Source organism: Ahaetulla prasina, chromosome 10, assembly GCF_028640845.1.
Source record: "Ahaetulla prasina isolate Xishuangbanna chromosome 10, ASM2864084v1, whole genome shotgun sequence".
NCBI lineage: Eukaryota > Metazoa > Chordata > Lepidosauria > Squamata > Colubridae > Ahaetulla > Ahaetulla prasina.
The window spans coordinates 11,911,475-11,939,400 of NC_080548.1; the positions used below are offsets into that span (position 1 = coordinate 11,911,475).

At 41.2% G+C, this 27,926-nt stretch overlaps 1 protein-coding gene across 2 annotated transcripts; it reads left to right on the plus strand.

The window, feature by feature from the left end:
- Nucleotides 1-212: 212 nt before the first annotated feature.
- On the plus strand, nucleotides 213-27,926 carry ELOA (elongin A). Of its 2 annotated transcripts, XR_009156604.1 has the most exons (12): nucleotides 213-308; nucleotides 5,483-5,539; nucleotides 6,114-6,232; nucleotides 7,122-8,283; nucleotides 10,104-10,218; nucleotides 10,926-11,081; nucleotides 12,090-12,187; nucleotides 14,140-14,320; nucleotides 15,984-16,095; nucleotides 16,649-16,806; nucleotides 17,448-26,128; nucleotides 26,159-27,926. XR_009156604.1 is itself a non-coding variant. In XM_058195746.1 (11 exons), the coding sequence occupies exons 1-11, from the start codon at nucleotides 237-239 to the stop codon at nucleotides 17,507-17,509; spliced, it is 2,292 nt and encodes a 763-aa protein (XP_058051729.1). In that variant the 5' UTR covers nucleotides 213-236; the 3' UTR covers nucleotides 17,510-27,926. The 2 variants fall into 2 exon arrangements, 1 of the variants encoding a protein (XP_058051729.1); XM_058195746.1 differs by having other exon boundaries at nucleotides 17,448-27,926.

Below are 27,926 nucleotides of genomic sequence, written 5' to 3' on the forward strand. Positions count from 1 at the left end.
GTGAAGCCTTTGCCAGATTACGGAATGGCGGCGCCGGCTGGCGAAGGGGACAGCCGATTGGTTTCTTTTTCAGCCCCGCCCACTTTCCCCTCCCCTTCCTTTTTTGCCCGGAATAAACATGGTGCCACGAAACGGGATTCGAGAACCCCTCCGGAGTTCGGAAGCCCCGCGTTCTCCTGGGAAGCCGTTGAAGCAACGGCCACTTCCGCCGAGCAGCGACCTCGCCAGGACTAAAAATGGCGGAGTCGGTGCTGGAAGATGTCCGAAAGCTGCAGACTCGGCTGACTAGCTCTTCGGAACCGAAGAAGGTAAAAGAAAAGGGGGGCAGCCTGAAGGGGAAAGGCGAATTGGGCGGAGAGTGGCTCTGGGGGGTGGCCGGCGGGCGGCTGGGGTGACCCCGCGAGGGGGACCAGCAGGGGTCCCCTGTGGAGGGCCACGGCGAGAGGTGGGAGAAATGAGGGGTCCCCGAGTGAGAAGAGGGGCGCTAGCTGGGGGCCAAGGGGTGAATTGGGCAGCGGGTGGGGTGAGGGGGAAGGCAAGAGGGACTGTGTTTTGGGGGCGGTCAAAAGAAAAGGGGCGAGCGAAGGTGCAAGTGGGGCGCCCCTTCGGCCGTTGCTGGGCAAAGCGGAATTCCAGCGAGTTTTTTAGGCTGACCAAAAGAAACCCCCCCCTTTCCCCTCCCTCTCTCCCTCCCCCCCCTCATTGAGGATATATTGTATTGTATATTGGAGGCGGAGCCCCCTTTGAGAGCGGCGAGGCAAGGAAATTTCATTGTAACGTATGCGCCCCATTGGTCTGCGTTCAGAGTGACAAAGTTACTCTTTTTAAGTCTGAGGATGGGCGAGACTTGGGCTGGGGACGTGTACGAGATACGGACGGGAAAAAACACACGTATAGAGAGATCGATATTGAAGGGCCAAGCCTCCGATAGAGATCTATCTCTCTATATAGGTGGGTACGTTTAACGGGAGAAGCTCGAGGCCGGAGAGAGAACGGCCGTTTAACGGCTGAACTTTGAACGCGAGAGATCCATCCATCCCCATGTCCGTTGTCTGTGCGGGGGGGGGGCGGCGGGGGGCGGGGGTTATGTGTTGAAGATGGACTAGGCAAAATTTTGGGGTGGGAGGGTGGGGGGCATGGATTCCAGAGGGCTTGTTGTGTCCCTAGAGGGATGGGTGGGGGTGGGGGTGAGGGCTTAGCCCAAAAAAAAAAAAAAGGCTCCTGGGGCATTTTATTGCTCTGTGTGTTTTTAATTAAAAAAATAAAATAAATTTAAAAATAGTACTGTAGCCATATCTTTATTGTCAAGTGGGCTGTATGGTAGTCTCGAAAAGGCTTGTAGAAATGCGCGAGTCTCAAAAGTGCCGGCTGTGGAAAGAAGAGGAGCCTTGTGCAGATTCCTGGGAAGGGGATTGTGCACCTTGCCCACCTCTTATTCCAAACATCCAGGGAGGGTCAGAAGATGATGCTGGCAATACTATTATAATCACCTCTGTGTGTGTGTGTGTTTTTTTTTTTATAAAAAAAATCACTAGTGCAGGATATCGGCTGCTTGCATCAACTTTACATAGAGGACTGCTGAAAGAAATCTCTCTTGCAATCCTGAATATCTTTAATTACGCTAGTACCCTGCAAAGAAAACAATCAAAAGTTAGAAATCTGCAAAGGAGTAACTGCTAAATGATTTCCTTTGTGCTCTAAAGATGTAAGAAGCTGATACTGAGATGGGCTCTTTGAATAACAATGGAAAGGATGAAGGACTGGGGTTTCCTTTTCTTCTGGTTCAATGGATTTGTCTTCCACCTTGCAGATCAGCATCTGCTGAATAGTTTATAAATTGTTTTTTTTCATTGGAAGGACCTAATACAAGGGTAGAAAAGAAGGGAGGGCTATGATAAACTAAGCATTGGGCAAAACTAATTCTGGAGCATATTCTTGCATTTTAAATCATCAAGCAAAGAGATGTTACTTCTAAAAGCATTTCATGGAAATGGTGGCCTGAACATTTTGTGTTTTGTCAGGAGCAATCTGAGTTACTTCTTCACTTGAAAAAAACAAATTCAAATGGTCCCTGTTGTCTGGGAGCTAAGAACTATTGAGAAGTGTACTTAAAAATACTTCAGACATGCTTTGAATCATTTTAAAGTACACATTTGAGGGGGGTCACTTAGGAATATATCATTTGAAAATGTTGCTAGTACTTAGCTGCTGTTTATTGAAGGGCAAAAATCAATTATGAAAGAAAGGAAAAGTACAGCTTGTCTGCTACCTTTGCCTTTTCATTAGTGCCTGTCCACAAGTATGCTTTCACATCATTTGTTATGTGTATTTGGGAGAGACTTATTTACTCTGCAAAATCTCAGCTTTTCCTTAAAGTGTGAACCGAACTTCTAGCCCATTATTGAGATGAATGCAGATTTTTTTTAACCCATTGGGGGAATTTATTATAAAGAAAGTGTGATTTTTGGAGATGTTAGGGATAATCTGTAATGTATTGGAATTTAGAGAAGAGACAGTTTTCTCTTTGTTTTCCTGACTTATGGGGTAAGTGCAGATGCTTGGCAAACTTGTTGCTGTGGTTTAACTATGCCAGTTGGTTAAAGGGCTCTCTGTATTCCTCTCTATTTCGGAAGAATTGTGAAGAGTTGTTTCCCTGGCTGGTTTCTAAACTTTCTCCGGTAATTTACCCAGGAAGAGTTTCCAAATTCTGTGTGTAAATTTTATTGTGGCCTTCAATAATCCCTCCTTCCCCTCCCTGTCCTGATTTTGCACAGCACGTCTCTACCACCCATTTTCATTTGTGTTGAGGAAAAGAGGAAGGAGAAATTTTATTTTGCAACTGTAACCCCTCTTGATTCATAAATTTTCTGGTGGAAGAACCTACAGCAACAAAGGATATTGGGCTACATGTATGTGCCAGACTATGTAATGAAAGCAACTCAGAAAGATTTGGTCCCCCTCTAATTCTATCCCCACCTCATCTACACCTTTATGCACTCTCAGTGGGTTGAGTCTATGATCAGTAGATGGTGCTCTTGTGCTCCAGAACTCCTCTTTTCTAATTTTGGTTCTGCCACCTTTTGTTTTACATCTATTTCATTTTATCCCACCTTTATTATTTTTATAAATAACTCAAGACAGCCAGCATACCTAATAGTCCTTCCTTCTCCTAATTTCTCCACAACAACTACTTTGTTAGGTGGGCTGGGCTGAGAAAGAATGATTTGAGTTCAACAGGCAACTCAAACACCAGGGAGCTTGGTATGTTGATAACCCAAATACCAAAGTACAATAAAATAAATCTTGATTCTGAGTTTAGGACAAATGATGAAAATTGTTAGAAGCAAATTTTCAGAAACATTGGCTTTTAAAATTCTGCAAATTAAAGCACTTGTTTCACCAGTTATAAATGTATGGCTTTAGAAATTAGATTACTCAAGTATCTTGATGAAATATTTTTGCCCCAAGCAAATAATCTCTTGATCCATCTGTCTGAAGTCTCTTCTCCTTTTATTAATGGACTTAAACCTTTCTTTAGAAAATAGAAAATAAATTGATGTATTTTAAGTAGATGTAAAAAGTGATGGGAAGAGAGAAAATATCTCTTTCTCTCCTTGCTTTTCTAAAAAAGCAAGCTATGTCTAGACACAAAATTTCTTCTCTTGAGCGTCTTTTTTTAAAAAGCACATAAATTGGCGTGGGTTTTTTTCTAAAAGAAAAAATCCCCATGTCATTGTTTTAAATCTAAAAGCAAAGTGTGAAAAAGTTGAAATCTATTACAGAGGGAATCTGCAGGGAGGGTTTCTTGGTGCTGATTCACTAGATCTCCCTGATCATTGCTAAAACGCTTTGCTGTTCTGGATCCTGATCAGGAGGAAAAGAGTCAGATTTTGCAATGGATTACCCCAAACTTCTGACATGAATGACATGTCTTCTTGCCAAGGGAGATGGTAGCCAAGCTTTGCGAGAGATACTTGACTATTTAGGATCTGCTTTGTGTAATAAACTGAGCTGTAAAGTGAACACTTCGCTTGCTTTGGGATGTCTGAATGCAGATAGAGTGGTTTATCAACTAGAATTACAGAAATCATGGCTTAACTCTGTGTCTGTTTTTATGGTCAGCTATTTCGCGGGGGCAGAAATACATTTTTAGTGGTAATAACCCTAGTTAAAATGCTGGTCAGCCCTTTTTTCCAGGGTGAGCAGCCCACAGTTAGCTTTAATTCTTCTAAATTCTCGGTCATCCAGGTCATAGTTGTATCAAAAGTGGTTTTTATTTTTGAAAAGATAACTGGACTGATTTTTTTAAAAAAAAGAAGAGGTTTCTCTTCCTATTCTGGAATCTTGATCAGTTGCATTGGATGGTGTGGGAGATGGAATGACAGTTAACTGTCAATAACTGTAGTTCCATCTCCCACACCATCCTGTACAACTGATCAAGATTCCAGAATAAGAAATGAAACCTTTTTTTCCTTAAAAAAATCAGTCCAGTCGCCTTTTCAAAAATAAAAAACTACTTTTGATACCCACTTGTCATTGTCCAGAGATTTTACAGTTGGGACTTCCAACTGTTGGTCATGTTGGTTGAAGACACTAGAAGTGGTCTTCTCAACCTGCTTCATGGCTCCAGGTTGGGGAAGATTGCCTTTAAAAGAAAATTTATTACAGTTTGGAAGGTTGCCATTTGATGGATGTTGTAGTCCATTTGTTAAGCCAGGGGTCTCCAATCTTGGCAACTTTAAGACTTGTGGACTTCAACTCCCAGAATTCTTCAGCCAGCTAGCTGAGGAATTCTGGGAGTTGAAGTCAACAAGTCTTAAAATTGCCAAGGTTGGAGACCTCTGTGTTAAGCTATTGGATGTTTTTATGAAATGGCCTATCATATATGCACCAAGACCAATTCCTTTTGTGTCTAATCACACTTGACCAATAAAAAATTCAATTCAATTCTATTCAAGTCAATTCTATTCTATCCTATCCTATCCTATCCTATCCTATCCTATCCTATGATGGAAGATGAGAGTGGGTTCCCCCTTATTATTGAACATTTCTGTTGATCAGCAATGTTACACTGAGGCTTAATGGGAAGAAGGTGGATGAGGCAGATATGTGGGATCCTTTTCCCAAATTCTTCAAACTACTGAAGGTGTCCAGAAATATTTTCCCTGGGAGAAACCTGATTCTAATCCAACTGGATTTTCTCTTACTTTTGATTCACACGAGGGTGGGTCTCCGAACAGATTTGGGGCTAGCAGCTCTAGATCCCTCTGTGCAAGCCTAAAACCCTTGTTTGGGTGTAATTGCTGCAACCATAAGATTTTGATCTGCTTCATTTGTCTGCAGAATATTAGGCCTGTTCCTCCTGTGGCATCATATCTGCTCTGTGGGTTTGTTTTTTGAATTTCTTGACTACTGTGGAAGAAAAAGCTCTGCGTTAGGGAGCTGAGTTCTCAAATCAACCCTTTTCTGTTCCCCTCTGCAGCTGATGAAGAGTTTGAAGAGACTTTCTGAACTGCCAATCACCGTATACATTCTTCAGGTAAGTTAATTTGTAGTACTATTTCTTGTGCTTGGAAACTTAGTCCTGTTCTGATGAGGCAAAGAACTAATTTTGCGGATGAGGCCGTGACTGTTTACTGGGGAGCAATAGAGGGTCACTACAGCTTGGCAATTCCTTCTACTCTGTCACAGTATCTTTTGAGTCAGGGGTCTCCAACGTTGGCAACTTTAAGACTTGTGGACTTCAACTCCCACAATTCCTCAGCTGGCTGAGGTATTCTGGGAGTTGAAGTCCACAAGTCTTAAAGTTGCCAAGGTTGGAGACTCCTGCTTTGAGTCATCTAAATCAAGATGGGTCTAAATCTGTCCTGTTGTGATGGCTGTATCCCAATTACAAACGGGAAGGCTCAGACAGACCCTGCAAAATACACAAAGAAAAATGTTTTATTGTGCCACATATATCCTACTGAGCCAGAACTGTGCTTTGAATAAGTCACAGTTGGGCTTGCATTCAGCCATAATTAATTTATTTGTTTTAGGCTTAGCACGTTGTATGAACTCAGCTGTTAACTAGCTGTCATTGTCAATGCTGTTTTTCTACATCCTTTCCGCAGGAGACTGGAGTCGGAAAGACTGTGAACAGTTTACGAAAACTTGCACAGGTTGGAGAATTTGCCAAGAACTTGGTGGCAAAATGGAAGAAGCTTGTGCCAGTTTCACAGGAAACACAGCGGTGAGTTGAGCTTTTATAATATCTCTTCTTAACGGACAATGTCCTTGTACAGTTCATCTGCCCTCAAAAACAATTTGAAGCTCTGTTTCCTAATACAGCTCCACTGCCTGGTGGAATGTGCCTAATGTCCCCTTAAAGCATTAATAGCCAGAGAGAACATAAACAATGAAAGATCAAGATAGTTTCGCAAAATAATGTGAAAGAAAAAAAATGTGCAAACGTTATAGATAAAATACGAAGAACGGTTGCAGGATTTGGGTATGGCTAGTCTGGAGAAAAGAAGGACTAGGGGTGACATGATAGCAGTATTTCAGTGTTTGAGGCCTGCCACAAAGAAGAGGGGGTCAACTTATTTTCCAAAGCATCAGAAGGTGAGACAAGAAACAAGGGATGGAAATTAATCAAGGAGAGAAGCAACCTGGAATTAAGGAGAAACTTCCTAAAAGTGAGAACAATCAATCAGTGGAACAACTTGCCTTCAAAAGTTGAGGATGCTTCATTACTGGAGGTTTTTAAGAAGAGACTGGGCAGCCACTTCTCTGAAATAGTATTGGGTCTCCGGATTGAGCAAAGGGTTGGATTAGAAGACCTCCAAGGTCCTTTTCAGCTCTATTTATTCTAAATTCTAGTCTAGAAAGGTAGACGTTGGCTGCATTCTGTTTCGGTGTTAAGAAGATAGGACTAGTCCAGGGGTCTGCAAACTTGGCTCTTTTAAGACTTGTAAACTTCAACTCCCAGAGTTCCTCAGCCAGCTTTGCTGAGTTTTAAGTCTTAAAAGAGCCAAGTTTGCGGACCCCTGGACTAAGCAATCATCGTTTTCATTTAGATTTTCAGTAATCTTTGATTAGATTCAATAATCCAATTCTTTCTCTGTTTTTCTTTTTTTAAGGCATAATCTTGAACCTAAAGAACAGGGCCATGACCGAAGCATCTCAAGGAAACGACACCTGTTGCCCAAAGAAGACAAAACAGCCTACTCAGAGACATGTCAACCTTCTTGTAGCCGGTCATGTGAGACGGATTGTGGAGCTAAAAAGGCCAAGAAGTATTCAGACCCAGAAAAATCCCATCACGATGTAAGCTATGGTATTCCAGAAGACAGGTCATGGAGGAGAGGGTCCTCTGACCAGGAATGTTCTGACTATGGACATGCAATCTCATCTGAGCCCAGCCAAAGTCCTCAGGAACTATGTATGGACCCCTATCATACTGAAGAACAAGAGAGGGAACAAAAATCCCTTTCCCGAAAGGGGATTAAAAGCCACCAGTTTCAGGACAGACTAGAAGCTACTCATCATAGTAATTTCAGTGACTCTCAAGAGAAACCCAGTACAAGTCGGGGCAAAGAGCCTAAATCTTCTCACAAAGAGAGGCAGCGGCCGGAAGCCAAGGGGGACGAGAAGGCCACTGTAGTTAGCTCAGAGAAACTGCCAAAGGCTTCTACGTCCCATGAAGCTTCTGTATCAGGCAGCAGCAAGGAGAAGCTGAAGGCTCCGGACAGCCTCAAACGAGACAAGAAAAAAGATGGCAGCAGCGCCAAGAAACAGAAGGCCTACTTTGACTTGGAGGATAGCTTGAATGAACACAGGAAGAAGCAAAAAACCCATGACTCGGACAAGGCCAAACTAGAAAAAGTGAAATTTATCATGGAAACCGTACCTGTTCAGGTGAAACCGAAATCTGAAGGAGATTTGCCTAATAAGAACAAAGAGAAGAAGAGTTCCAGCAGCTGTAAAATTTCTGAGGGCAAACCCAAAGTCCTTGAAGCAAGCAAAAGACCTGCAGGTTTCTCACCTCCCGGAGAAAGAGAGGTGGAGGATGAATATGAAAAGCCCACCATGTCCTTTGAGTCGTACCTGAGTTATGACCAGCCTCAGAAGAAGAAAAGGAAGCTGGCTAAGCCTGCTACAGTTTCAGTTCCAGAGAAAGGACCTAGTAGCAAGCAGAACGGTTCCAAGTCAAGTGCCAAGGGCTTGGACCCAAACTGGAAAATACCCAAGCTATCGAGTCAGAAGAAGCCAGTGGAGGCATCTGCAATTAAAGCAAAAAAAGTAAGGGTTTTTCATGGGGGAATTGTTGCTTCACTGTTACTTTTCTCGGCCAAATTGAGGCTGAAGGCAAACTGAAGGGGTTTATAGCACTTCAGTAATTGGGTTCACACAGCACTGTGACAATATGGCTTATTTGGGGATGTTGTCACATGCACCTAGCCATCCTGATTTGTAAGTCATTGCTTATCATTAGGCCCGACGTCTAAACTCAGCCAATGATGGTTCCTTCAGCAAATTGGCTAAGCAAATCAGGGCTTGAGTGCAACCCAGGATATTTTATTCACACGGAAGTGAATGCCAGACAAAAGTTCTGCAGATTTCAAAGGCAGCTTGTGCTTCTAAGAATTTGGGCCCATTAATAACTAGTTCTGCCTGGCGGCTTTTCAGATGTGCTATAATCCAATATCCATCATACCCATGCTGGTTGAGGATGATAGCAGTTGTAGTCCCGTCTTTTTGGAAGAGGCCAGATTGGAAAAGGTTGCGTTTAGTAGGAAATGAGTCCTTTTTGAATTGTCCAGGCTGAGCATCGAAATTTACTGAGAATGTTTCCATTCTCCTCCCCTCTTTCTTTATGAAACGCACCCCTCTTTAACATTGTTCATTTTTTACAGGCATCTTTGCCTTTTTAATTTATTTCTCAGTGGGACTGATGCGCCCAATATTTTTCTGTAACTGTATTAGGAGGTTATGTTCACGTATTAAAAGTATTGGGCTGTCCCCCAATAATATTTCTCAACAGCGTGATAAAAGCATTAATAGCACACAGGCATGTTTAGCATGCTTTTTTTTAAAAAAGTGCTATGGATAAAATTTAGTATTTTACTAGCTTCGTATGTATGCTGCCTATTCCCAAAGTGTCTCCCCTGATGTTGAAGGTGTATAATACATCATAAATGCAGTGGAATGTGCTCATCTATTAACATACCCAGGGATAAAACATGGAACTCGGCCCTTTCCAAAAACTCTTGCTGAGTAAGCTAGCTTGGGGTAGGTGCAATTTTCTCTCCAATGGAAATAAAAGAGTCCTTGGTGCTCACTGTGCTTGGTTGTTCGCTTGCAGATGTTTCATTACCCAATTAAGTAACATAAGTGCAGGTGAGTGGAATTTGCCCTCTGCTAATATAATATTACCTGCCAAAGAAATATTTAGCTACATCATTTCCATTGTTTGTAACGGAATATATAAATATTTAAAATAATGTTACATTACTCCCCAGACCAGGGGCATCAAACTCAAGGCCCAGGGGCCAGATCTGGCCCACAGGGTACTTAGATCTGGCCTGCGGGGCCGCCCTGGAAACAGCGAAGGATCAGCCTGCGGTGCTTCTGCCAGTGAAAACGGGTTCCTGAGCTCTGTTTTTGGCTGCCATATCCTCCTGCAACCCTCTGCCAGTGAAAACAGAGCTCAGGAGCCCGTTTTCACTGGCAGAGTGCTTGGGCCACCATAGTGGTACACCCACCCTGGCCCCCCAAGGTGAATCACAACTCTGATGTGGCCCTCAATGAAATCGAGTTTGAGACCCCTGCCCTAGGCCAATTTTCTATAGGTTGGTAGGTAGACAGCACTCAGCACTGAAAAAAGTAGAAGATGGGAGAAAGTTTGCTCTTTGAACTCCCCATCGTTCCTAATGACAAAATACTCAACAGGTATTTTGAGTTTACCTCCGTTTGAATTACAGCCTTCTCAAAATGTTGAGTGAACAGTTTTGTCATGAGTCTGTTTGGTTCCAAGGATGATTTTTCTTCTTCTTCTACACACAGCAAGTACAGACTTCTGCAAAGCTAGCTTAACCAAACATGGGCTTTCTCCCCTCCAGATACTCATTAATGTGGTGCCAATGCTTCCTGACATTCCATTGCCTCCAATCCAGGCAACTTATCGCCCTCTTCCTTCACTTGATACGACTGCATTCACCCAACCAAAGAGGAAAGGTAAAATCGGAGTGGAATCTTCTTTTCATTTACTGTTTCTCAATGTTGTGGTTGAAGACAGGTTGGGTGATACAGGAAAAAAAAAAGCACGTAGAAGTTCGGAATTTTTCTTTGTCTTTTATTCACTTGCCTAGGCCACCTTCCTTCTGTGAAAGAGGAGGAAGATTGCTATGTAAATATAATGAGAATAGATGCCAATTTGGATTCAAGGGAAATAGTTGAATAGCTCAATTGGTAGTTGATAAGGAAAGGAATGTGATTGTGGCTTTGCTTCCAAGCAGACTGCATCTTAGCTGATCATGAAGTTTTTCTTTGTGCAGTGAGGAATCATCTGCATCACATTAAAAGCGCAAACAAATCTTCTTTTCAAAGCACAAAATAACTTGCATTCACTGTCCCCAAGTTGGATTTATTCCCTTGAATTGGAAGCGGTGATTTTCCATGCAAACTGCCTAGAGTAGCCCCAAAGCGAGATAGGCAGCAAATAAATTTAACCAATAAATAAATAACGGAAAAGCCTTCACAAGCTAAGCTACAAGTGTGCATGTACAGTATGTAAACTTGCTATATAAAAGACGTGTCCTTGCAACCACTGAGAAATTTCCAGCATCATTGGTGGGGTTTGAAGTATGTTTTTTGACTTCTGTGACCTCCATGCTGGATACCCTGGACTCTAATGAGTTTTTTACCTTCCTCTGGCCTTGTAGCCCTCTCCTCCCCAACTCAAGAGGATGAGGCTGGTTTCACAGGACGTCGGCTGAATTCCAAGATGCAGGTGTACTCGGGTAACAAGACCGCCTATCTTCCAAAGATGATGACTCTCCATGAGCAGTGCATCCGGGTGCTCAGCAATAATATTGATTGTGAGTCGATAGGTTGTGGGCCTGAGAAGGAGAAGGGGAAGGAGTTTGACAGTGAACTGGATCGGGATATTAAGTAGGTTTATATGGCTGCCCAACTCCCTGTAATATTGAATACAGGGAGTCCTTGACTTATGACCATTCGGTTAAGGACTGTTTGGAGTTGAAAATAGTGACTTACAGCTGGTCCTCACACTTAACGACCGCCAACAGCATCTCCACAGCCATGTGATCAGAATTCGGGCACTTGGCAACCAGCATGTATTTATAACAGGTGCGGCATCCTGAGGTCACATGCCATTTGCCATTTGTAACCTTCCCAGGAAGCTGAGTCAGTGGGAGAAGCTGGATTTGCTTAAGGACTGCATGATTCACTTAGCAATCCTGGCCAAAAAGGTCTTAAAATCAGGCATAACTCACTAGAGTGTCTTGATTAGCCGTGGAAATTTTGATCCCAATTGTGGCCGATTGGGATCAAGGACCACTTGCATATCTGTCACGCAAACATTGGCATTAGAGGACTGCTTAATTCATTGTTCCTCCATCCAGCTGACCAGTTCTCTTTCAAAGCTCCTTTTCCCTTACAGTGATGTTGATTTCTGATTTGGGGTGGAGCCGGGATTGGCATGAAATGATCCATGAAAGAATAGTTCATGGTTAAGCAAATAGGCTACATTGACAGTGGTGCGGCTTATTTAATTTTGTTTAGTCCTAAAGCAATCAGCCATTCTGTTGTTCCTTGCCTTTCTTTCTTAGTTGTTTAGGGAAACTTGATTTGGACTACATCTAGGTTTTATATTTTGCACCTGTGACATTATTGGGAGACCATGGTTCCCTTGTGTGACGTAGAAAAAAATCTGGTCTTTCTATCCATACATGGCTGATTTTATGTCTCCTGGATTTCAGAAGATGCTCCCATGTCCTGCAATGCATATAAAACCAAATACCTGTTTCCCACTCGGAAAATGTGCCCTGAAAATGAAGGAAGATCTGTCTGTTTTTTTCTCCTAGCCATCTACGAAGTGGGTGGTGTCCCATTTTCTGTACTTGAACCTGTTTTGGAACGCTGTACTCCAGAGCAGTTGTATCGCATTGAGGAGTACAATCACGTGAGTGTTACTAGATAAGAGGGAATGGTGTGTGTTGATCAATGATGATTCTTTACCATTTGTTGTAAGACCAATTGATGGTTCAGATACGGGGTGATTTAATCTTCAAGGATTCTGCTTGCTTCAAGACTTAAAATTAGATATTGCTCCAGTTTGTAGCGCCTCTGTGAAGGACAGTGGCTATTTTTTTTTACTAAATAGTGGCTTCTACCTATTGATGTAACTCAAAAACAGCTGGTATAACATCAGTATAGGGAATGCTGTGTTTAAGAAAAACACTCTATTTTTATTCAGGTGACATAAATATGCAAGACCACAATATATATAGGAGGAAGCTAATTGAAGGACATCAATTAAATATAATAATAATAAAGTTCATTATATAATCATACAATCTCTGACAATGGTATCTTAAGAGTTAGTAAAATAATAGCAATGCGATTAGATAATAGAGAAGATCCTCGGCCTAACAAAATGAAGTTTTTGAGAAACTGTTTCTTTCTGTAGAGCGGTATTTCTCAACCTTGGCAACTTTAAGATATGTAGAATTCAACTCCCAGAGTTCCCCAGCCCCCAGCCATCCCCAGGGGGTGGTTGAAATCCACACACCTGAAAGCTTTCAGGTTGAGAAACACGACTGTGCAGGTAAACTAATTTTGACCTGCTCTGCAAGGCGAATGGATGTCTCTGAAGTCCTTGGCAGAAATTTTACACGCTACATAATAACCAGTACCATCAAATTAGCATTTGGAATGGGGTGGTGGTGATGAAGATACTGGGATTGCATTGTAAATCCCCCACCCCCAATGAATTTTGGGACTTGGCTATTAACTAATGGACAAGTTTCCTTCTGTGGCAGCCTCTCACATAAAGGATATAGCAATAGGTAAGTCAAAAACCTGGTCTTAATTATCCTGTGTGCTTTCCAAGCATATTTGGCAGAGGGAATTCAATTGGATCTTGGTGAAGTTGCCACGTGTTTGTCACCAGCTGCTGTTCTCCTTAAGTATTCCTCTAAGGAACAAATGAAAATCAAGCGAGACAGAGAGACTTTAAAGATGGGAAGCACCTCTACCCCTTAATTTTCTCAAACCCCGCGAGGATGAACGGCAGCAAAATGACTAAGGGGCAGGTGATAAAAGAAGTCTCTTAAGAAGAGCCAAAGAGGCTCTATGCACCCAGAAGGCCATTACGTAAGCCTTGGCATTGCTTCTTTTATCACCAGTCCAAATAACAGAGAGGACAGAATTTTCCAAGGTTGTCCTTGTTGACAAAAGTGATTCCATTTCTCTCCAGCAAATAACCCTAAAGCAGAGGTCTTCAAACTTGGCCACTATAAGACTTGTGGACTTCAACTCCCAGCATAGCTGGCTGGAGAATTCTGGGAGTTGAAGTCCACAAGTCTTAAAGCGGCCAAGTTTGAAGACCTCTTCCCTAAAGGAAAAGATTTTTACAGGTAGTTCTCAACTTAAGACCAGGGGTGAAATCCAGCAGGTTCTGACATGTTCTGGAGGACCGGTAGCGGAAATTTTGAGTAATTTGGAGAACCGGCAAATACCACCTCTGGCTGGCCCCAGAGAGGGGTGGGAATGGAGATTTTGCAGTATCCTTCCTCTGCCACACCGACCAAGCCACACTCACAGAACCAGTAGCAAAAAAATTTGGATTTCACCTCTGTTTAAGACTGCAGTTGGGACCAGAATTTTAGTCGTAAATTGTGAGGCATTCACGTGACTGGACTTGATTTTACAACTTGGGGTTTTATAATATTTCCCTGGGCTTTTTTTGAAACCTGAAAGTATATCTTCTAGCAGACAAATTTGCATCTCAGACAACTAGATCTTGGTTCATAAAGGTTTTGAACTTTTACACCTTCAGAATAATTCTCTTAATTTATTCTTTCGGAGATACTCCAACCCTAGGCTCAATCTTCCTTTGCTCTTGGCCTCCAGGTTTTAACAGAAGACACAGATCAATTGTGGCACAATCATTGCCAGCGTGATTTCAAGAAGGAGAAGCCAGATGAGTTTGAGAGCTGGAGGGAAATGTACCTAAGGCTGCACGATGCTCGAGAGCAGCGACTTCTGATGCTAACAGAAAACATCCGTTCAGCTCATGCCAATAAACCCAAAGGTAGAAGGCTGGACTGAGCGATTGAGTGGGCATGGAGATAAGAAAGGGCAGGGTGGAAAAAAGGCTAGCAAATTAAAAAAGGCTAGCAAATTATTTTTTAATCTGAAAGGATTGTGGCCACACAAAAAAGTGGGGTTTTTTTTCTTTTGTAAGTCCTTGCAATTATTTGGCAGGTGGGAATTTAGCGACACACATGAAAAAAAAAAGAAGGGAAGAGTTTTCCCTGTGAAATTTGAGTGTCCTGGCACAAGGACAGGATAAACAATGCAAAATTGCTACTTCTGCATGCTGCTACAGGTAGCCCTCGACCTGTGACCATTCATTTAATGGTCATTTAATAGCCATTTGGGAACTTTACAGCCATCTTCCAACAAGCAAGTTGAATGGGGGGAAGCCAGATTCATTTAACAATTATTCACTTAATGACAAAAATCCTGGTCCCAGTTTTGGTCGTCAGTTGAGGGCTGTCTGTACATAAGTCTTAAAAAAGCCATGACTCTAGAAAGCGTCTGCAGTAATGTCTGGGAAATTCAAATTGTCTTGATTAAATTTTAACAGAAAGACTCTTTAAATGATGGCCTTTAACGTTACTGGTTACTGTTCTGGCCTGTTCTGGAGGGTTTAAAACCAGATGATTTCCATGGCATAAACTGAATCATTGCCTGCACATCTGTGTACATGGCACCCTTTCACATTCTAGTATCCTCTAGGCCAGAGGGGTCCAAACTTGGCATCTTTAAGACTTGTGGACTTCAACAAGCAAAGCTGGCTGAGGGATTCTGGGAGTTGAAGTCCACAAGTCTTAAATTTGCCAAGGTTGGACATCCCTGCTCTAGGCATATTGGATATTGACTCCCTTCATTACTTCGGCTGTGCTGGCTTGGAATGAAGGGAATGGAAGTCCCACAGGTCTAGAAGGCACCAGGTCTTGGATGGGTGGTAGAAATCGGCTCTTGGTGAGGCCTTTGGAATAATTGGCAACCCCGTCCAGCTTGCCAAGTTGACTTGGGCATATTCCAGGTAGTTCTCTGTTCCTTTAACTCAGAGGATGGTGAAGGTTCCAGGGAATGTTTAGGGAGATTCTCAGTCATCGAGGTCATGATTGTCCCAAAGGTGCTTCTAAAAGACAACTGGATGGATTTTTTTCCCCCCTTAAGTTAGAACTGAAGGAGCTTCTTGGTTGAGAAGCGAAACAAGGGTTTTTTTCCCCAAGGGAAAAAAAGCAAGAAAGTCCACAAAGCAAGCACCTTTGGGAGCTCCAGTGAATGCTGATGCCCGTTTATGAGATCGCAAATCTGACTTGATGTGCTCTTGTGCTGAAACTATCCTATAAAACAGGGGTCTCCAACCTTGGTACCTTTAAGACTTGTGGACTTCAACTCCCGGAGTACCTCAGCCAGCAAAGCTGGCTGAGAAACTCTGGGAGTTGAAGTCCACAAGTCTTAAAGGGATCAAGGTTGGAGACCCCTGCTATAAAAGCCTTCATGATGGAAACAAGAGTGATCATAGGAATCATCATGTCTTAGGTGGGGAAGAAGATGATTCCCACCAAAGAAGAGACATGTTCCTTGTTAGCCATCCTCCCCTACCGGTTATCAGAGGGATTGTCTTTCCAGACTTTCTGGGCTGACCTCTCTTTCTTGGTTTTGCTCTTCTCTTTTAGCCCGAGTAGCTAAGATGGCATTTGTCAACTCAACAGTCAAGCCACCCCGGGAAGTGAGGAGAAGACAAGAAAAATTTGGGACTGGAGGAGCAGCTGTCCCAGAGAAGATGAAGTAGGTTTTCTATGAAGGCTTTCACTTTAACTTCTTGAGAGGGTGGGGGAACAGGTATGAGCTGCGGGGAAAAGAAATATGGGAAGCTGTGTCTATCCTGCCTGTCAGCATCCATTTTGGGAGGAGATGCAACATTGTGCGTGATTATGCTATGGCTAGTCTTAGATACCTATGTACCCAACTTGGGCATCTCCTGTGCTTCCAGCAGTGTTTTAATACAGCAGTGTCGTCCTTCTTAAGATTGTAATTAAATTACTCTCTTTGAGAAAAGGAATTGTTAATCTTTTTTTTAAAAAAAGGTGATGAGCAGACGACTCAGAAAGTGTAACCTGGCCCTAAACAGTGGGGACAAAAGTAAAATTTATTTTTCCAGATCTAAATTCCTGATGCTTGAATGAAGTGGGAGTGAAGTGAAGTGATTTCCAGCAACTCTGGTTGTTCCTGGGTGACACTATTACAGTCCAGGCTTTCCTACAGAAATTGCCTCAGCGGGCACGTTTGTTGAATCGGCAGTGGACTATTCTTTACCGCTCACCATTTTCTCTTTCCTCAGAATCAAACCTGTATGCTTCACTGCAACTAAAAGTAGCACCGTTCACACGGAAGAGGAACAGGATTACGACAGGCCCAGTACCAGTAGCGGCCCCTCAGGCTCATCCCTGGCCAGCACTTCATCAGCGGCCTATGACCCAAGGAAGCCCCAGGTGAAGAGTAAGTGAGCTGACGCCTCCATCCTGCAAAAAGATTGAGGGTTTTCATGAAAAATGCTTTATATTAATCTCAAATGGGATTAAATTATTTTTACATGGTTCCATGCATAGACATTTTATGAATGTATCCATTTTAACCTTTGATAGAGCAAATATTGATAAAATATCCAAACAAAAGTTTTTTTGGTGGAGGTGTTCTCCATAATTTTTAAAATGGGAAGCAGTCCTGAGGGCAAAAAGCTTAAGAAACGCTGTTCTTGACCATGCAGAATCCTATCAGGCAGTCTTCCCCCTCTGCTATAAAAGGCTTATTCAGAAGCATGGTTTGGTGGGGGAAATGTCTGGTTCTGTACAATTGCATGAGAATGAGAATGATGTGTAAATTAATGTGATGTATAAATATGTAAGTCCTTAGGTCCATAGCGAAAGAGATCACTAGCCACTAAATAGAAGCCCTGCCTGCAAAGATTTTTTTTCTGCCTGTAAAATAGAATTGGCTTCCTTCATTATGTTTCTAACTGAAGACTGGAAACCTTTTCCTTCAAATGCAAATCCAGATTTGTATTCTGTATATATCTGTGTATCTTAATGCAACTGCTTATATGCAATAACCTCTCTTTCTTTTCTCTGCTTGATTTGCAGAAATTGCACCTATGATGGCCAAGACTATCAAAGCTTTCAAAAACAGGTTTTCTCGACGATAAAGGAACTGTCAGGCTCCAGTGAATGCGAAGGATTTTTTTTTATGTGCTTACAGGAAATTGGGGAGTTTTTGGGGAGTCCCCCAAAGCCCTGTTTAAGACCAACTGCACAGTATTGTTCAAAACCACCTTCCAGTTTCCTCCCTTTGTCCCCATAATTTTTGTTTTATTTGCCAAGCGTTTTGCAAATGTGAAGTCTTGGCACTTGGCTGAGACACGAAGGTCCACAAACTATAGCGCTTTCTTCGGTCTCTTTTTTTTTCTGGATTCCAGAATGGAAAGAGAACAGCCTTCCACCATCTGCAGTGTTTGTTTGTTTGTTTGTTTTGTCTCCCTCGACCAATTGTAAGACTTCAGATCTGCTCTTCTAGTCTCCACTGTGAAAGACCCATCTATTTTGCAGATACTGTTCATGATTAGCAACTGCTGCTAAAGGACCTCTTGGGACTTTTACAATCTTGGTCAACCTTCCGGCAAGTGATTTCCCCAAACATCATTTTCTTCTCCTTTCTGTTTTTCAGTCGCAGCTCTTAAGTGTTCATCTCATGCCTAAAACCCTTTGTGCCAGATACAAGCTGATTGGCCTTTCTATACGGGGACATCTGTTCACTTGGCAAAGGAAAAAAAATAATAAAGTAAGAAATGGGTACACGTTATTTTAAACTCGTAGGGAAAAAAAAGCAGCACAACTCAGGAAGCGAAGAATAAGTCACTTTGCACAAATCTGGATTTCAAGCATTCATGTGAGGTTTCTTTATTTTAAAAATGTATAGTGACGATAAGGGGGATAAGTTTTCCCCATTTTAAATTGAAAACAAGGACTTAAATTAGGTTTTCCTCTTTGATCCCTCTGGTTTTAACAACAGAGCAGGCACTTTAATTCACTGTTACCCTTTAAAGAGCTCCATTGACAAAACTTTACTCATCTAAGTGCTCTCTACAGGGGATTCTGGGAATTGAAGGGACAACACCTCAAGTCAGATTAGAAATCATTTCCATGGGAAGGATTGTAGAAACCTCCAGTTCATTTGTCACTCTCTAATGTAGAAAGTGTTTTAATTTTATTTAATGTTTTAATGTTGTTTTAAATTTAGGCAAATGTTACATGAATTGGCTTTTAACTTCATTTTGGAACCTTTTTAACGGGTAGGAATATACAAAAGACTCAGTTGCTGAATTATGGCAACTCTTCCATCCCTCTGGTTTTACCAACAGAGCAGGCACTTTAATTCACTTTTACCCTTTAAAGAGCTCCATTGACAAAACATCACTCATCTAGGTGCTCTCTATAGGGGATTCTGGGAATTGAAAGGAAAACATCTCAAGTCAGATTAGAAATCATTTCCATGGGAAGGATTGTAGGAACCTCCAGTTCATTTGTCCCTCTCTAATGTGGAAGGTATCCTTATTTTATTTAATGTTGTTTTAAATTTAGGCAAATGTTACATGAATTGGCTTTTAACTTCATTTTGGAACCTTTTTAACGGGTAGGAATATACAAAAGACTCAGTTGCTGAATTATGGCAACTCTTCCATCCCTCTGGTTTTACCAACAGAGCAGGCACTTTAATTCACTTTTACCCTTTAAAGAGCTCCATTGACAAAACATCACTCATCTAGGTGCTCTCTATAGGGGATTCTGGGAATTGAAAGGAAAACATCTCAAGTCAGATTAGAAATCATTTCCATGGGAAGGATTGTAGGAACCTCCAGTTCATTTGTCCCTCTCTAATGTGGAAGGTATCCTTATTTTATTTAATGTTGTTTTAAATTTAGGCAAATGTTACATGAATTGGCTTTTAACTTCATTTTGGAACCTTTTTAACGGGTAGGAATATACAAAAGACTCAGTTGCTGAATTATGGCAACTCTTCCATCCCTCTGGTTTTACCAACAGAGCAGGCACTTTAATTCACTTTTACCCTTTAAAGAGCTCCATTGACAAAACATCACTCATCTAGGTGCTCTCTATAGGGGATTCTGGGAATTGAAAGGAAAACACCTCAAGTCAGATTAGAAATCATTTCCATGGGAAGGATTGTAGGAACCTCCAGTTCATTTGTCCCTCTCTAATGTGGAAGGTGTCCTTATTTTATTTAATGTTGTTTTAAATGTAGGCAAACGTTACATGAATTGGCTTTTAACTTCATTTCGGAAGCTTTTTAATGGGTGCGAATACACAAAAGACTCAGTTGCTGAATTATCACAACTCTTGATCCCTCTGGTTTTACCAACAGAGCAGGCATTTTAATTCACTGTTACCCTTTAAAGAGCTCCATTGACAAAACTTCACCCATCTAGGAGTTTTGTTATGTCCCGGAACAAAAAAGAGAGGCCAAGCAAAGGGGGCAGGTTTTGGTCTGGAGCAGAGGTCTCCAACCTTGACAACGTTAAGACTTGTGGACTTCAACTCCCAGAATTCCTCAGCCAGCTTTACTGGTTGAGATATTCTGAGAGTACAAGTCCACAAGTCTTAAAGTTGCCAAGGTTGGAGACCCCTGGTCTGGAGTGACAGCATCCGTTATGGAATAATCTAGAAGAACATGTCATGCCCAGAACAAGCCAGGGGGAAAACCAGTTTTGAGAGTGGTCCATCTGTCTCGATGCTTCTTGGCTGCTATTGTTTTAGTCCTGGAGGAGACACTGAGCTGAGGATCTTATCTATGCTCATGTTGATAGGTGTGTGTTGTGGAGGGGAAAGACAGACCTGGTTTTGAAAGGCTTGATGGTGTGTTGCCTTAGTGCCACGGTTGGATGAATATCGATGTCCACGTGTTTTATGAAGGAATCTGGCCTTTTCCCGATGATAGGGATGGAGGAAAAAGACCTTCTCCCAATGGCCTCCTAGTGCCACCATTCTGAACTCTGGCCTTTCAGTTTTCTGCTGATGCCCAGGTTGTCATGAGGGTAGCAGTCACAAAAGCCCTGTTAACTTTAAAAACCAGCAATTCCTCCATCAATGTAAAGCTGGAGGGGGTATGCAGGGTGTACCATGTGGGATAGGATAAGAACATCTCTTGATGTTCTCTGTCCGGCCAAACAAGCAATATCCCCTGAAGTTCCAACACCCAAGAAAAAGACAGCGCCTTTTTAAAAAACCATCGTATAATTAAAATTTTATATGCATTTATATGTATTTTGTGTATTTATGTATATATACACATATACAAAATACGTGTATATGTACACATACACAAAATGCATATAAATTTTAATTATGGTATATGCAGTTTGTGTATGTATGTATCTGTATATCTGTGTACACATATATTTATGTATGCGTGTGTGTGTGTGTCTGTATATATATATATGTATAAGATAGATATAGTGATAGATTTAGATAGATTTAGATAGATATAGATAGGTATAGATAGATATAGATAGATATAGATAGATATAGATAGGTATATATACACACACACATATACACGCATACATAAATATATGTGTACATAGGTATACACATACATACGTACACAAAATATGTGTGTTTGTGCATATATACACACACATACACAAAATGTCTATAAAATCTAAGATTTTAATTACATCCACATTTTGTGTATGCATGTATACACCTTGATGTATGTATGTACACACACACACAAACACCACATGCATATAAAAGGCATATAAAATTTAAATATATGATGGTTTTTTAAAAAGGCACTGCCTCCCTCATGCAACTTTGGAGCTGATTTTAAATCCCCAGCAACTTTGTGTAGCATTCTAACGTAAAGGCGGATTGGATTTAATGATGTTGAATTTTTAACAAATGCTCTGTTTCCTTTCCCAAGTGCTCAAATACCTTTTGTGGTATTTGGCTTACTGATATATTCTTCTGCTGGTTGTTGTATGTGGTGTATTTTCTCCTTTTTGTTGTTGGATGTGGTGGTAAGAGGAGAGCCCCGGAAAATTCTCAACCACAGAAGGGGAAAGGAAATTTACAAGAGTCTTGTTGGTCCAACCGTTAGCTATACAAATTGATGGATGGTTTTCCCCAAACGCTTTTTTCCCCATTCAAGGAGATATCTGGAGAACTTGAAATAATCAACTGGCTGTCTGGAGCCCCTTTCTTGGCACTATCACACTTTTGTTTTGCAATCGGATTACTATGGGACACCATTCGCAACCTGAAACAGTACTTCCCAGTTGTGCAGGATTTGAATCTCCATTATCCTGCTGACTACAGGTTATGGGATTTCCTATCCGATATATCTGGAGGAAGCAGAAGGTTGGCTAATGCCATTGTGACACCTTTTCGTAGCACAAACCTGTCACCAGAGGGACTGATAGCAGTAGTCAAGAGCTTGTGTCAACTATAGGTATTATGGGCTCCTCAGTGATGAGCAATTCCCTTTAAATGTAGTTTTTGTAGCCTTAATGGCCAAGAAGAACACTTGTAGATTAACCACTGCGCTGTTGGTACTGTTAACGGATGAAACCATTGGCTAAATTCCACTATAATACTTGGGACTAATTGATTACCGTATCTGACTAACGTCAGAGTTCAAATTATGTACTGCAAGCTTACCCAAGCAGGCATATTCCAGATTTTTTAATCAATTCCCGCATTCTTTCCCAGGGCTCTCTAAGGGAGATTCTGGGAATTAAAGTAATGACACCTCAAGTGAGGTTAGAAATCATTTCCATGGAAAGAATTATAGGAACCTCCAGTTCATTTGTCCCTCTCTAATGTGGAAGGTGTCTTTATTTTATTTAATGTTTTAAATCTAGGCAAACATTACATGAATTCATTTTGGAACCTTTTAAACGGGTGGGAATATACAAAAGACTCAGTTGCTGAATTATGGCAACTCTTCCATCCCTCTGGTTTTACCAACAGAGCAGGCACTTTAATTCACTGTTACCCTTTAAAGAGCTCCATTGAGAAAACTTCACCCATCTAGGAGTTTTGTTATGTCCCGGAACAAAAAAGAGAGGCCAAGCCAAGGGGGCAGGTTTTGGTCTGGAGCAGGGGTCTCCAACCTTGACAACTTCAAGACTTGTGGACTTCAACTCCCAGAATTCCTCAGCCAGCTTTGCTGGTTGAGGTATTCTGAGAGTAGAAGTCCACAAGTCTTAAAGTTGCCAAGGTTGGAGACCCCTGGTCTGGAGTGACAGCATCCGTTATGGAATAATCTAGAAGAACATGTCATGCCCAGAACAAGCCAGGGGGAAAACCAGTTTTGAGAGTGGTCCATCTGTCTCGATGCTTCTTGGCTGCTATTGTTTTAGTCCTGGAGGAGACACTGAGCTGAGGATCTTATCTATGCTCATGTTGATAGGTGTGTGTTGTGGAGGGGAAAGACAGACCTGGTTTTGAAAGGCTTGATGGTGTGTTGCCTTAGTGCCACGGTTGGATAAATATCGATGTCCACGTGTTTTATGAAGGAATCTGGCCTTTTCCCGATGATAGGGATGGAGGAAAAAGACCTTCTCCCAATGGCCTCCTAGTGCCACCATTCTGAACTCTGGCCTTTCAGTTTTCTGCTGATGCCCAGGTTGTCATGAGGGTAGCAGTCACAAAAGCCCTGTTAACTTTAAAAACCAGCAATTCCTCCATCAATGTAAAGCTGGAGGGGATATGCAGGGTGTGCCATGTGGGATAGGATAAGAACATCTCTTGATGTTCTCTGTCCGGCCAAACAAGCAATATCCCCTGAAGTTCCAATACCCAAGAAAAAGACAGCGCCTTTTTAAAAAACCATCGTATAATTAAAATTTTATATGCATTTATATGTATTTTGTGTATTTTTGTATATATACACATATACAAAATATGTGTATATGTACACACACACAAAATGCATATAAATTTTAATTATGGTATATGCAGTTTGTGTATGTATGTATCTGTATATCTGTGTACACATATCATATTTATGTATGCGTGTGTGTGTGTGTCTGTATATATATATATATGTATAAGATAGATATAGTGATAGATTTAGATAGATATAGATAGGTATAGATAGATATAGATAGGTATAGATAGTTATAGATAGATATAGATAGCTATAGATAGGTATATATATACACACACACATATACACGCATACATAAATATATGTGTACATAGGTATACACATACATACGTACACAAAATATGTGTGTTTGTGCATATATACACACACATACACAAAATGTCTATAAAATCTAAGATTTTAATTACATCCACATTTTGTGTATGCATGTATACACCTTGATGTATGTATGTACACACACACACAAACACCACATGCATATAAAAGGCATATAAAATTTAAATATATGATGGTTTTTTAAAAAGGCACTGCCTCCCTCATGCAACTTTGGAGCTGATTTTAAATCCCCAGCAACTTTGTGTAGCATTCTAACGTAAAGGCGGATTGGATTTAATGATGTTGAATTTTTAACAAATGCTCTGTTTCCTTTCCCAAGTGCTCAAATACCTTTTGTGGTATTTGGCTTACTGATATATTCTTCTGCTGGTTGTTGTATGTGGTGTATTTTCTCCTTTTTGTTGTTGGATGTGGTGGTAAGAGGAGAGCCCCGGAAAATTCTCAACCACAGAAGGGGAAAGGAAATTTACAAGAGTCTTGTTGGTCCAACCGTTAGCTATACAAATTGATGGATGGTTTTCCCCAAACGCTTTTTTCCCCATTCAAGGAGATATCTGGAGAACTTGAAATAATCAACTGGCTGTCTGGAGCCCCTTTCTTGGCACTATCACACTTTTGTTTTGCAATCGGATTACTATGGGACACCATTCGCAACCTGAGACGGTACTTCCCAGTTGTGCAGGATTTGAATCCCCGTTAACCCCTGCTGACTACAGGTTATGGGGTTTCCTATCTGATGTATCTGGAGGAGGCAGAAGGTTGGCTAATGCCATTGTGACACCTTTTCGTAGCACAAACCTGTCACCAGAGGGACTGATAGAAGTAGTCAAGAGCCTGTGTCAACTATAGGTATTATGGGCTCATCAGTGATGGGCAATTCCCTTTAAATGTATTTTTTGTAGCCTTAATGGCCAAGAAGAACACTTGTAGATTAACCACTGCGCTGTTGGTACTGGTAATAGGTGAAACCATTGGCTAAATTCCACTATGATACTTGGGACTAATTCCACTATGATACTTGGGACAGATTACCGTATCTGACTAACATCAGAGTTCAAATTATGTACTGCAAGCTTACCCAAACAGGCATATTCCAAATTTTTTAATCAATTCCCACATTCTTTCCCAGGTGGATTCTGGGAATTAAAGTGATGATACCTCAAGTGAGGTTAGAAATCATTTCCATGGAAAGAATTATAGGAACCGCCAGTTCATTTGTCCCGCTCTAATGTGGAAGGTGTTTTTATTTTATTTAATGTTTTAAATCTAGGCAAACATTACATGAATTGTCTTTTAACTTCATTTTGGAACCTTTTTAATGGGTGGGAATATACAAAAGACTCAATTGCTGAATTATGGCAACTCCTCCATCCCTCTGGTTTTACCAACAGAGCAGGCACTTTAATTCACTGTTACCCTTTAAAGAGCTCCATTGAGAAAACTTCACCCATCTAGGAGTTTTGTTATGTCCCGGAACAAAAAAGAGAGGCCAAGCCAAGGGGGCAGGTTTTGGTCTGGAGCAGAGTCTCCAACCTTGACAACTTTAAGACTTGTGGACTTCAACTCCCAGAATTCCTCAGCCAGCTTTGCTGGTTGAGGTATTCTGAGAGTAGAAGTCCACAAGTCTTAAAGTTGCCAAGGTTGGAGACCCCTGGTCTGGAGTGACAGCATCCGTTATGGAATAATCTAGAAGAACATGTCATGCCCAGAACAAGCCAGGGGGAAAACCAGTTTTGAGAGTGGTCCATCTGTCTCGATGCTTCTTGGCTGCTATTGTTTTAGTCCTGGAGGAGACACTGAGCTGAGGATCTTATCTATGCTCATGTTGATAGGTGTGTGTTGTGGAGGGGAAAGACAGACCTGGTTTTGAAAGGCTTGATGGTGTGTTGCCTTAGTGCCACGGTTGGATGAATATCGATGTCCACGTGTTTTATGAAGGAATCTGGCCTTTTCCCGATGATAGGGATGGAGGAAAAAGACCTTCTCCCAATGGCCTCCTAGTGCCACCATTCTGAACTCTGGCCTTTCAGTTTTCTGCTGATGCCCAGGTTGTCATGAGGGTAGCAGTCACAAAAGCCCTGTTAACTTTAAAAACCAGCAATTCCTCCATCAATGTAAAGCTGGAGGGGGTATGCAGGGTGTGCCATGTGGGATAGGATAAGAACATCTCTTGATGTTCTCTGTCCGGCCAAACAAGCAATATCCCCTGAAGTTCCAACACCCAAGAAAAAGACAGCGCCTTTTTAAAAAACCATCGTATAATTAAAATTTTATATGCATTTATATGTATTTTGTGTATTTTTGTATATATACACATATACAAAATACGTGTATATGTACACATACACAAAATGCATATAAATTTTAATTATGGTATATGCAGTTTGTGTATGTATGTATCTGTATATCTGTGTACACATATCATATTTATGTATGCGTGTGTGTGTGTGTCTGTATATATATATGTATAAGATAGATATAGTGATAGATTTAGATAGATTTAGATAGATATAGATAGGTATAGATAGATATAGATAGATATAGATAGGTATAGATAGATATAGATAGATATAGATAGCTATAGATAGGTATATATACACACACACATATACACGCATACATAAATATATGTGTACATAGGTATACACATACATACGTACACAAAATATGTGTGTTTGTGCATATATACACACACATACACAAAATGTCTATAAAATCTAAGATTTTAATTACATCCACATTTTGTGTATGCATATATACACCTTGATGTATGTATGTACACACACACACAAACACCACATGCATATAAAAGGCATATAAAATTTAAATATATGATGGTTTTTTAAAAAGGCACTGCCTCCCTCATGCAACTTTGGAGCTGATTTTAAATCCCCAGCAACTTTGTGTAGCATTCTAACGTAAAGGCGGATTGGATTTAATGATGTTGAATTTTTAACAAATGCTCTGTTTCCTTTCCCAAGTGCTCAAATACCTTTTGTGGTATTTGGCTTACTGATATATTCTTCTGCTGGTTGTTGTATGTGGTGTATTTTCTCCTTTTTGTTGTTGGATGTGGTGGTAAGAGGAGAGCCCCGGAAAATTCTCAACCACAGAAGGGGAAAGGAAATTTACAAGAGTCTTGTTGGTCCAACCGTTAGCTATACAAATTGATGGATGGTTTTCCCCAAATGCTTTTTTCCCCATTCAAGGAGATATCTGGAGAACTTGAAATAATCAACTGGCTGTCTGGAGCCCCTTTCTTGGCACTATCACACTTTTGTTTTGCAATCGGATTACTATGGGACACCATTCGCAACCTGAGACGGTACTTCCCAGTTGTGCAGGATTTGAATCCCCATTACTCCTGCTGACTACAGGTTATGGGGTTTCCTATCCGATATATCTGGAGGAGGCAGATGGTAGGAAAGGTTGGCTAATGCCATTGTGACACCTCTTCGTAGCACAAACCTGTCACCAGAGGGGCTGATAGCAGTAGTCAAGAGCTTGTGTCAACTATAGGTATTATGGGCTCCTCAGTGATGGGCAATTCCCTTTAAATGTAGATTTTGTAGCCTTAATGTCCAAGAAGAACACTTGTAGATTAACCACTGCGCTGTTGGTACTGGTAATGGGTGAAACCATTGGCTAAATTCCACTATAATACTTGGGACTAATTGATTACCGTATCTGACTAACATCAGAGTTCAAATTATGTACTGCAAGCTTACCCAAGCAGGCATATTCCAGATTTTTTAATCAATTCCCGCATTCTTTCCCAGGGCTCTCTAAGGGAGATTCTGGGAATTAAAGTGATGATACCTCAAGTGAGGTTAGTAATCATTTCCATGGAAAGAATTGTAGGAACCGCCAGTTCATTTGTCCCACTCTAATGTGGAAAGTGTTTTAATTTTATTTAATGTTGTTTTAATGTTGTTTTAAATTTAGGCAAACGTTACATGAATTGGCTTTTAACTTCATTTTGGAACCTTTTTAATGGGTGGGAATACACAAAAGACTCAGTTGCTGAATTATGACAGCTAGGCTTCTGATTCTCGTTGGGGATCCCACATATTTTAAAGTGGGTGCGATTTTCGGTTGCACACTACATGCAAAAGAGCCATAGGAAAATGTGGCCCCCTGCTGCTGCTCCCCCTCCCTGTGTATACTACAAACAAAAGGTAATACATTTGTCTGTTGATTACCCCCTTGTAAATAATTTTCTATTTTACTTTTTTGGTGGTAACTATCGAGATAAATATTTTAATTAGATAACTTATAAGAAATGAATTACATTGTGTATCAATAAAAGCCAAACA

Coding starts and splice junctions, on each gene's coding strand:
- ELOA (XM_058195746.1), top strand. CDS start 237: ATGGCGGAGTCGGTGCTGGAAGATGTCCGAAAGCTGCAGACTCGGCTG. Junction 5,540..6,113: donor TCACCGTATACATTCTTCAG/GTAAGTTAATTT, acceptor TCCTTTCCGCAG/GAGACTGGAGTCGGAAAGAC. Junction 6,233..7,121: donor GTTTCACAGGAAACACAGCG/GTGAGTTGAGCT, acceptor TCTTTTTTTAAG/GCATAATCTTGAACCTAAAG.